Source organism: Amphiura filiformis, chromosome 13 (assembly GCF_039555335.1).
Source record: "Amphiura filiformis chromosome 13, Afil_fr2py, whole genome shotgun sequence".
In the NCBI taxonomy this organism is placed as follows: Eukaryota; Metazoa; Echinodermata; class Ophiuroidea; order Amphilepidida; family Amphiuridae; genus Amphiura; species Amphiura filiformis.
The window spans coordinates 21044698-21057178 of NC_092640.1; the positions used below are offsets into that span (position 1 = coordinate 21044698).

Genomic DNA, 12481 nt, shown 5'->3' on the forward strand with positions numbered 1-12481 from the left:
TGATTGAGATTTTTCCCGACGGCAGCCATTATAATAATATACAAGCCCTACAAATCATCTCAAAATAAGCAGACATGTCTTCATTCCACGTGTATGAAATTAATACGTGTCAGAGAGGCATGCCTAGTTGGTAACATCGGGCTATTCCAGTTGAAATCCATACTCCCCCTATGGAAGACATGACCTTAATCTTCAACGCATGGAGTGTGAATTTTAATGGGGTTACATGAATGGGTGATTCAATTTGAAATCTACACACCCTGAGTGGGATATTAGGGTCATGTCTTCCACAGGGGGTGTATGGATTTCAACTGGAATAGCGCATTTTATAGAAACACTCGGCTTAAAATTGGATCGAATTAATCTGTAGACAGGGATTATTCATTGTGCACCCCAGGTTTGACTTGAAATCATTGACTCCGTAGGTAAACCTTTACTGGTGACGTGCTCTGGAATGAGACAACACTAACCAAAATGGCCTCATCCCAATGGCTTAGTTCGATAACCTCAATTAAACAATCATGGTGCAAAATTTGACCTAAAGTTGCAGAGTATGAGTTTGTGTACTCAAATTGTCAAAGGTCATTCAATGAATGTGCAATTGTATTGGGATTAAAGAACTATGCCCTGATAGATGAGCATGTTGTGGATCTTAGTACAAATCGTTTTTAAGGCTGATACTGTGCTTGACTTGATTATAGTAACATCTTTCTGGTTTAAATATTTATATTTGATATGAGTGTGAGAGACAAGTTAGTCCATTATTACAGTATAATAGAACATAAGAGAGTCTAGTTGTATGCAACATTGTTGTATAAAATTGTTACTGCACTCTTTTACGAAAAAAAGGATAAACTTTTGCCCTGTTCCAGAAACAGCTCTCAATATTTTTGATTAATATTAACCCGTTTTGCCAAATAAAACATAGCTAAATCATATTCCTTTAGATAGTTCTAACGAGCAAAGAAAGTAAAATTTTTAATATTTGGCCAATTTTTGGAAATAAGGGCCAAAAACATGCGTTTTTAGGGTGTTTTTCGTAAATTGTGACAATCAAGCTAGGAGAGTTGCACTAAGACTAATTTCAGGTTATGCATTCTAATTTTTGGAAAACATATTTTCGAATAACTTTTATAAGCAATTATCAAAATTAACATAAAATATTACGATCATGAGCACATTTTACTCATAGCCTATACTCGCAAATTTTAATGCTTAGACTTGTGCCAAATCCTTGAATTTGTAACTTCAATTGTAAGAAAACATGCAAAGTTGTATGTTTTTGACCCATTTTCCCTCAAATTGCAAAAATATTAAATTTTGCTTTTGTTGCCAGTTAGAACTAAGTAAAGGATTACGATTTAGCCATGATCCATTTGGCAACTGTTATTATTAGTATTGATTTAGTAACCATCTACCGCTGATATTAGTATTGATGAAGTAACTATCTACCGCTGATATTAGTGTTGATGAAGTAGCTGTCTACTGCTCATACTAGTATTGATGAAGTAGCTATCTACCGCTGATATTAGTACTGATGAAGTAGCTACCTACTGCTGTCATTAGTATTACAGAAGTAACTATCTACCGCTGATATTGGTATTGATGAAGTAACTCTCTACCTCTGATATTAATATTGATGAAGTAGCTTGAAGTAGCTACTGTACCGCTGATATTGGGTACTGATGAAGTAGACCTATCTACCACTATAGCTTTTGTGAAGTAACTATCTACAGCTGATAGAGTAACTATCTAGTATTGATAGTTATATAATCGATATTTGATAGTTACTTCATCAATCATGTCACCATCATCTAGTGTTGACGAAGTTACTATCTACCACTGATATTGGTATTGATGAAGTAGCTATCTACCACTGATATTGGTGTTGATGAAGTAGTTATCTACTGCTGATACCGGTATTGACGAAGTAGCTATCTACTGATGATATTTGGTATTGATGAAGTAGCTATCTAACGTTGATATTAGTATTGATGAAATAGCTATCTACTGCTGATATTGGTATTGACGAAGTAGCTATCTACTGATGATATTAGTATTGATGAAGTAGGTATCTACTGCTGATATTGGTATTGACGAAGTAGCTATCTACTGATGATATTAGTATTGATGAAGTAGGTATCTACTGCTGATATTAGTATTGATGAAGTAACTATCTATACCGCTGATATTAGTATTGATGAAGTATAGCTATATACCGATGATATCAGTATTGATGAAATAGGTATCTACTGCTGATATTAGTATTGATGAAGTAGCTATCTACTATACTGATATTAGTATATTGATGAAGTAGCTATACTGTTGATATTAGTATTGATGAAGTAATTATCTACCGCTGATATTAGTATTGATGAAATAACTATCTACCGTTGATATTGGTATGAATGAAGTAGTTATTTACTGCGGATATTGGTACTGATGAAGCAGCTATCTACTGCTGATATTAGTATTGATGAAGTAACTATCTACCGCTATATTAGTATTGATGAAATAGTTATATACTGTTGATATTAGTATTGATGAAGTAACTACCTACTGCTGATGAAGTAGCTATATACTGATGATATCAGTATTGATGAAATAGGTATCTACTGCTGATATTAGTATTGATGAAGTAGCTATCTACTATACTGATATTAGTATATTGATGAAGTAGCTATACTGTTGATATTAGTATTGATGAAGTAATTATCTACCGCTGATATTAGTATTGATGAAATAACTATCTACCGTTGATATTGGTATGAATGAAGTAGTTATCTACTGCGGATATTGGTACTGATGAAGCAGCTATCTACTGCTGATATTAGTATTGATGAAGTAACTATCTACCGCTATATTAGTATTGATGAAATAGTTATATACTGTTGATATTAGTATTGATGAAGTATAACTACCTACTGCTGGTATTAGTATTGATGAAGCAGCTATCTACTGCTGATATTATTATTGATGAAGTAGCTATCTACTGATGATATCAGTATTGATGAAGTAGCTATCTACTGCTGATATTATTAGTATTGATAAAGTAATCTACCGCTGATATTGGTATTGATAAAGTATAGCTATCTGTAGCTGGTATTGGCATAAAAGAAGTAGCTCTCTACCTCTGATATTAGTATTGATAAAGTATATAGCTATCTATCGCTGATATTAGTATTGATGAAGTAGCTATCCCCAGCAAACACAAAACGTTTTCGACATCATTCGCAAAAGGTTATAAAATGTGGTCAGATAACGTTTAAATGTCGGGTTATATAAAGGGTATATTAAGAGCATAAAACGTTTTCATAACCTTAAAAAACATTTGCTGATAATATACTGCTCAGCAAACAAAAATGTTTTACAGAAAACGTTTAAATGTCGGATTATATAAAGGGTATAAAAACGTTTTAGTAACATTCCAAAAACATTCTTGAAAACTTGATACAAAACATTCTAAACATAATGTTATTTTGGGGTTGAAAAAATATTTTGCAAAAAATGTTTGCCTAAAATATTTTCAATAAAGTTTTAAAAACGTTTTCATGACCTTTATATAACCGACATTTAAATGTTATTAAAAGGTTTTGAAAAAACATTTTAAGAACATTTCTGTGTTTGCTGGGTTCAAATATTTTAACATAATGTTATTAAAGTATTGACACAATATTTGGCAAAAATGTTTGCAAAAATAGATTACAATAACATTTTTTGAAAACATTTAAAAATATTGTTGTAGTGTGTTTTCATACAAAACGTTTTAAAACGTTATCATGTCCTTTATATAACCCGACTTTTTAATGTTATTAAAACGTTTTTACCTAAACCAAAAGCCAAAATATAACTTATTTAAAACGTTTTTAAAACGTTTTTGTGTTTGCTGGGATCTACTACTGATTAGAGTATTGATATTTGATTATTTATCAACTGCTGATGGTATTATTGATAAAGTAACTATTATAGATCTGCTGCTTATACGAGTAATGATGAATTAGCTATCTACTGAAGATAAAAGAGGTAGCTATCTACTGGTGAAATTAATGTTTATGAAGTAATATGCACTGCAAAAATGGTGTCATGGCAAGCTTTTAGTAATGGTGTGTTTCAAATAGCCATGTATTCAACAATATAAAACTTACAAAAATAAAAAACATTATGCTTAGCTGAAGACACATGAATGAAACACGAAACACAGAAATCAACATATCTTGTCTATACACATTTTATTCTCCACCTCTATACCCTCATTCGCCATAAATCATATAAAACTCAATATTTATAATCATTGTTATATAAAAAAAAAAACTAATAATAACTATAGAATCATTGCTTTAATCACCCAAAGACATTTTTCATCGACAACCTGATTATTGATTCAAAGCTGAGTTGTATATACTCGTATGTATGTATATACATTGTACACATTATAATAAATGTTACATATAAATAACAAATTGTATAAAATAAAAACTTTAAAAACCTCTTTAAAGGAGTAATTTGTGATTCTATCATCCTATTTTATGGTATGTTTGAGTAGATATCAGCGAAAAAAGTTTATTCCTAAAATTTAAGTTGAGGCTATGGATCACGAAATACCCTTTTAAGCTAAGACACGCAATGCTCAACTGAGACATGTCTTCTAGCTAGTCGTATCCAACTAGACGACACAAAATGAAGTCGTGTTTCAAAATCGGCTTCAATTGACACGTCAAATATTTTAGATGTGTCTTGCAGAAGACATGTCTCATGTCTTAAACTCGAGGTTGTCTTGTGCAGAGACATGACTTTGTGTCTTACTGGAAAGCGTTCCAAAACTGAGACATGTCTTCTAGCCAGTCGTGTCTAACAATATGAAATAAACCGAAGACATATTTCAAAATCGGCTTCAATTGACAGCGCATATCTAAGATATGTCTTGCAGGAGACATGTCTCGTGCCTTGAACTTGAAGGTGTCTTGTGTACAGACATGACTTTGTGTCTTACTGGAAAGCGTCCCAAAACTGAGAGATGTCTTCTAAAATCGGCTTCAATTGGCACGCGCATATTTTAGATGTGTCATGTGTCTTGTTGGAGACATGTCTCGTGTCTTAAATGGGAGATGTCTTGTTTAGAGACATGGCTTTGTGTCTTACTGAAAAGCGTCCCAAAACCGGCTGGACATGCAGTGTCTTAGACAACACAATATTGCTAAGTGGTTAATCCGAATGGAATCTGGTAGAATGTACATGGATGTACTTGGACGAAGTGGGATTGGACAAAGTGGCAATAAACCAAATTATCCATTTATTGGGCTATTCCAGTTGAAATCCTTACACCCCTTGTTAAAGACATGACTTTTATCTTCCACACATGGCGTGTGTATTTCAAATGGGGTTATACCTGAATGGGGGACTCCGTTTGAAATCTATACCCCTTGTGTGGGAGACTACACCAGGCACAAAAAGAAACTCGTCAGTTATATTCCTCCTTGCTGTTCAATAACTTGATAATTTTGGATTGTTCTGAAATATACAGTTTGTTAATTGGACTTTGCTTGCTCATTTGACACCCTGTTCGTGAAAAACGAACAAGAATTGACCAAGATATGCGCCTCCAAAGCCTCAAACCCCAAAATCAAAAGTTGCATTTTCAACGATTTTCAATGGGAACGCATCGTGGTATTGCACACAAGCACCACGGGCCAATCAATAAAGCACACAGTGTAACAGGCACAATTGAATCGTTAAAATTGCAACTTTTCATTTTGGGGTTTGAGAGTTTGAGGCGCATATCTTGGTCAATTCTTGCTCAATGTTCACAAACAGGATGTCAAATGAGAAAGAAAAGTCCAATTGACAAAATGTATATTTCAGAATAATTTAAAATTATCAAGTTATTGAACAGCAAGGATGAATATAACTGACGAGTTTCTTTTTGTGCCTGGTGTATATAATTACTCTTAAAAATCCCTAGTCACTTTTGACTAGAAACGAGTCAAATTTGACTAGATTGCGGGGTGCAATAGGATCTTACTAGACTCTAGTCATTTTGACTAGGATAATCTAGTCGACAGGAACGACTAGGGAGTCTTGTCAAAACATGAACAGAATATCTAGTCATTTTTTTCTCACTTTTGACTAGAAACTAGTCAAATTTGACTAGATTGCGGGGTGCAATAGGATCTTACTAGATTCTAGTCATTTTAAATTCTAGTCATGTTAATTTGGGGAAATGCATCATCTCTTGTCCGCTTCACGCTAAGAGAGGAACACTACACGCCTCAACACTGTGGTGTTAAATAGCCATCAAATGTATTTGATAGCATGGTGACACGTATTACAGAAATTATCTATAAAATTACGGTCTTAAAAGAGGATGGCAGAAAATTATAATGTATTTGCTTGAAAATATAAAATCTATGGTGTTAACTAGCGTTTGCCCTGTGTTCTTCATCCGTGGGGTTGTTTCCTTAGAGAATAAACGATAGAATTTTTATTTTGCCTATCCTCTACCGTGTGATAGACGACAGGCAGGTCCAATATTTTGAGTAGTGGATGCCGGCGCAGCCGGTATCCACTACGATAAAAATATTGGACCTGCCTGTCGTCTATCATAGGTAGAGGATAGGCAAAATAAAAATTCCTGTCGTTTATTCTCATTCTTAGTCAGTTAAATATTATTTTAATAACTGTAAACAATTTTTTAAGCAAAAACTAAGTTACCGTCATAAAAACTCCCCTCGTTAGAAATGAACGAAACTTGTTTACAACTTCACGTATTCTGTTGCGCGTACTGCTAGCGCGTTTGCGTATTCCGCACTAGTCTACGCATATAGCGCGATACGTACGCGCACCTCTACAAGCGTGTTACGCATTATCAAGACTCATGATGACGTGGGGTCGTCTACGGCCTGATAGACGGCACCCGAAATCATGCGATTGTCCAATCAGAAATGTGTCTACGAACTAGACCACTCCCACTGACTAAGAATATTATTTCAACTGAGTATAATATTTAGGATTTAGAGAAGGTCCTCCAAACACTAGCACTCATCACAATAATCATTTGTTACAAAATTGTTACCCAATTTGTTACCGAAATTGGTGTGAAAACTCACACCAAATTCTGCATCCTCGACCTGGAATTGATTAGAATTTCTTGACTAGAATTTATGACCAGGCGTAAATGACTAGATATGCGTTGACCAGGCATAAATGACTAGATCAGCGTTGAAATGATTAGAAAATCTCCTCAAAATTACCAGAATCTCGTCAAATTATTTTGACTAGGATTTCTAGTCAAAAAAACGACTAGGTATTTTTAAGAGGAGTGGTGTGTCTGTCACGTCTTCCATAGGGGGTGTATGGATTTAAACTGGAATAGCTGGAGTAGCCCAACTACAACCGTTGCTTTTGTCTCAAATGACAAAGAAGATACACACGAGTATAAAATCAACCTGATACAAAAGTCATAAAAAACACAAACTTGAGGCTTTTATTTTGAACACAAGTACAAAATACACTCTTTAGTTTTATTAAGTACGACCCCTACGCCCCACTTTTATTAGTATAAACTTACAGTATTCTCCAAACGTATTCTTGTCCGTCTAGTCCATACTATTAAGATGATGCCTCGTTGTTTTAGCACATAAAGTAGGTCTATATAGTTTACCGCTTTATTAAACCAACCTGAGTGACCCACCTTTTTAAACTTACAGTAATTGTACAAACGTATCGGCTTCAATCAAGTATATACAGTTGCAGTAAAATGATAGCTTGACTATATTAAAATCCGGTTGTTACCATTATATTTCTGCCGGCATAAAGAAGTGAGCTAACCCAAGTTTGGATTAAGTTGTATATAGGTCACGATGAGTCAAATGAGACAGTAGACTTAATATAACACCATAGCTCTTCAGTTGTGTATATATATTAGATTTTCAACAAACTCAGTGGGTATTTGACTCTTTGAAAGTGAAAATTGTATTTTCTATAAGACGTGATCGACAATGGGCGTCGTATGTGTCCGGAATCGGCACAGTAAAATATGTATATGAACTACGTCCAAACATGCTTAGTCTTATATCAGTTGCTTCATTAAATACATCAAATACTAGCCAAACTATCGTATTCCACTGTGATTTAGTTGATAAAATATAGAGCCTCTGCAACATCATATAAAAGGTAACTCACTGCACGACATAAGTAAATTGTTTTAAAAGACGGTTCGATTTGCAGTTTGCACGGTTACTCAAAACCAAACACACATATCGACTATATTTACAAAGCAAAGTAACATATATTTCAAGAAGGGATTCTGGAGCCAGTTTAAGTAATTCATTTTAATGTCAATGAGTTTTGTCTTCGTCTCTTTTTTTCCCAGTTGACATGTAAGTCTCTTGCTTTGTGTTTTAATCAAGTTATACAAATAAAAGCTTCTTTCCGCTATAAAATTTGATTAAATTCACTAAGCAGCGTTCATTACACATGTCTTATATGGACAAAAACGTTCTATTCTTTAGCCCGTACACCTTTATATTCTTTGTGATATATGCTCTAATTTATTTTATCACATGTCCTGGACATCGTTTACCAAGTACACGCTAATACCATGTGCAGTATTATAAAATCAAAATAATTTACTATATTTTCATAAAAAGTCATAAATGTACGTTATCAATACCATATTTGGAATCTACATGAAAAATGCATTTAAATGAGTACAAAAATGCCTAGTATTGGTTCAGTGGTTCTTAAAATAAATTGAAAGTTTATAACAAGATTTTTAAAAATACAGATTTTGGTGCAGTCAAACTAATGGCAAAGTGTAACCCCGCAGGGTATAGCAATATCTTAAAGAAGTGTCCTTGTATGATTATTGAACACGTTTTTTATTCTATGGCTAGCCGATAATTGGCATTGAGATGGATTGATTGGATTTCTAAATGTGGTTCCATTGTAAAACGTCTAGTATACCTACGGGGTTCAGAAACTCATTAGAGGAATACAAAATGCTCGCGTTAGTGATACTAGTCCCATGCTTTTAACTACTAATTCTCTCCTTAGGGAAAGAATTGGCATGCATGTATCACATACACATCTTGACTTCACCTAGCACTTAACCCATCGCGTTAGCACGCCATTACATGAAAGAAATCGGTCTAAGGTTTCCGAAATATGAGATTTTACACCACTATGTTTTTTATGCTTTTTCCTTACAATCGAAGAGATGATATGGAATTCGATGTTTCGTGAAGAAAGTCCAGTACATTTAGGACAAACCCGTAGGTATGTTAGAAAGCCATTAGCCTCGTTTTTTATCATATTTTGTACGCTTTCGATTTTGATGTCGTGGGTCAACGCACAAATGTCTTAAATATCAGAAATATGAGAATGGCGACATATAAGTCATATTCTTACGTATGACTGAAGAGATAATAGCGTATTAGAAATTGCCTTTAAGAAGGTCCACTAAGATTAGAACACCTCAAGGCAACCTTAAGGTGTTCAAGGGTTCTTTATAATTGGGGTTATAGTCCTTGCCCAAATATCAGTTTCCTCGAATAGTTTGGCCGTAAGCAAACAGATGATGATATACGCAATGTCCATGCAGTAGGGTTAAACAACCTTTAAATAGTCTTATAACATTCTTGGTGTATAGGTCAGTGTTTAAACCCAACTTGTGATTCGCATTGCAATGTTATTATGTTACTGTTAACCCTTTTAGTATACATAATTATAATTAAAATTCTTCTGATTGACAAGACGCTGCTGCTGAGAATGTGCCTTTCTTGAAAGGATTATTTTGTGTTGCTTTATCTCCTTTCCATGTTCTACCCTTCTAGTATAGGTTAGCAATAATACTAGATGTTGGTTGCTGACGAAATATCATTAGTACCACAGAAGCTTTCAAACTGGTATAGCTCAATCCCAAATGATCCCAAGATTTCGTGTGGTGTATTTACAAATTGTTGGTTTTGTTACAATAATATACATTAATAATCTATATTTTCCAAAGATATTCCAGTACTTTTAAAATATGCAAGGTACAGTATATATCAGTTTAACATAGACATTAATTCTTGCCTACATTTTGGTTTCCATCATAATGCCCGCCTGTCGTCGTGTCTCTGACTATTATGTCTTGATTCAAAGGCTTCGAATGGTGCAGATACATGTAACTCGCTGTATTCTGTGACTCCTGTTGTTTACCCTCCAATTCGGAGTATATTCTCTCAGTTCTCGCACATGCATATTGTGATCTAGAGTCATATTGTGGTCTAGAGTTAACATTTGTCTTATGATATTTGATAAGAAGTACTACACCCATGATAAAGAAAATAAATGCTAAACCTGCTGCCACCACGGTTGACACTATCCATTGGAATACGATTGTAGATGAAGATGAGCAAAATGCTTTACAATCTTTTGGTTTTTGCACAACCGTTATATCAGTTTCTCCTCTCCTTGGTGTGTCTATTGATATAATATTATTTATATCCAATTTAGGGTTCACATAATCAGGTACATCTGTGTAAATATCATCTGGGTTTGAAATAATTTGTATTGGTCCAATATGGCATGTTGCCTTCCTACCAGGGAATGCTTTACTTGTCATTGTACATAAGAACATTTTGTTTGAATGACGTTTTCTTAATGTGATGGTCAATTCTGAATACACAGATGTATCTTGAACCTCTTGTTCTGCGTTATAGACTTGATCCGGTCCTGTAGACCACTCAAGTGACACTGCTGGATAAGCTGCTTCCGAAGTACACTTCAAAGTTATCTCCGTACCGGCATCGAATTCTAAATTCCCTTGCAGTGATGACGAGCATATCGGATTGGGTTCAGATGGAAAAAATTCGATTCTAAAATCAACAGAGCTTGCACCGATCTGGACCATGTTTCCCTTAGTTGTATTATATACTTTACACGTGTATACACCACCGTCATCTTGCGTTATATCCATAACAGACATAAAATACACAAACGATCCACCGTCTAGCTGTCTTTTAGCTAGAAAGTACCTGTCGTCTTCGGTGACCATCACAAGTTCGTTTACGGATATCGACAACGTGTCCCCAGATGGTAGTGTCCGTAATAGTCTTACCTCGTTGTCTTTTGGAAGATCCCACACTTGGCAATGAAGGGATAGAATGCCTCCTTCTTCAATTGGATTCACAGGTGCAGTGGCAAGTATTTTAAAAGCTTCTAATGATGGTACAATACATGTGAAGATACCTAGTAGGAACGGAGACATTGTTAGTAAAGACATTTTTGCCAGGCCTTCTGTAGCCACCACACGTGTTAACACAACTACTCCGACGTTGCTGTTATATCTCCGGTCCTCCCAACTCAAAAGTTACAACACCGGTGCTCACTACTCAAAAATAGAAAAAAACGTTATTTCCTTAACATCCACATCAGGAGTGCAGTCGGAAATAGCTTGTCTTGTTATTACACGTCTTAGTAAAATGCAAGAAGCACTAGGTACTCAGGTCCTTTTGATGATGATGCGCTTAATGCCACTAGATGAAATACGCATTTTACAAATGACTCGTAAGAGAACGAAAGCTAGAGGCAAGTAATTAAGTTTGTTTCAGGGACGGAGTCAGTAACACTCCTGTGACCGTAAGTTATACTTGCATTGCAATATCTGTTATCCCGTAAGCGGTACGCTGACACTGCCGCCAACTTAGGGGGTGGAGCCTATGAATATTAATGCGCGGTATTTGTTACGCTAGGGACAAACAGTGTTACAGACAAGGGGTTTTATTGAGAACTGCTTGTTGAAAAAAAAGAAGAAAAAATTCTTGATAAATGCGAATGTGGGTTGACGACAAAAATATAAGAGACCGTGTCGAACATGATGCGGTTATATCCCCAGTCGTTTAATAAGACTTGGATTCAATTTTGGGTGACTTTTAAATGCATGAAAGCAATCACTGGCAATTTATTTTATTAGTAACACTAAAAGGGCCGCGCGATTTTTATCTTACGGTAATGGCAAAATGTATTAAACATGCCGTTTCAATATTGTTTTCGTCTCGGCATTTTTTAGTTTCTTGTGGTGATCATTATCATGTTAATACTTATAAGAATATCCTTATCGACGTCGCATTCATTATTACCATCGCCTTACATTTACGATTTATATTATAATGTCCTTCTTATTCCTGTCTCTAAAGTATCTCATCCTTTTCTTCCTCTTATTATTAAATAATAATAATAATAAAAAAAGGAAACATATAATTACATACACACATATAAATGCGCCCATGAACATCCACTCGCCCCAACCATCCCATCACAGTTATCACACCCCCACATACCCACAAACAAAGTCACAGACACCAGTGTATGTTTGAATGATTACTGCAACAGACAATGCAAGCTTGACAATTGTGATACTAGCGTAGACTTTCCATATACCGGATTTCCACCCATAAATATCCCAATGTCTAATATACAATACATCAACACAGTCACCTCC

At 34.9% G+C, this 12481-nt stretch overlaps 1 protein-coding gene across 1 annotated transcript; it reads right to left on the reverse strand.

The window, feature by feature from the left end:
• Window positions 1-7457: 7457 nt before the first annotated feature.
• Window positions 7458-11583, reverse strand: LOC140168101 (uncharacterized). Its single transcript, XM_072191407.1, has one exon. The coding sequence runs from the start codon at window positions 11261-11263 to the stop codon at window positions 10061-10063; it is 1203 nt and encodes a 400-aa protein (XP_072047508.1). The 5' UTR covers window positions 11264-11583; the 3' UTR covers window positions 7458-10060.
• Between the last annotated feature and the right edge of the window lie 898 nt (window positions 11584-12481).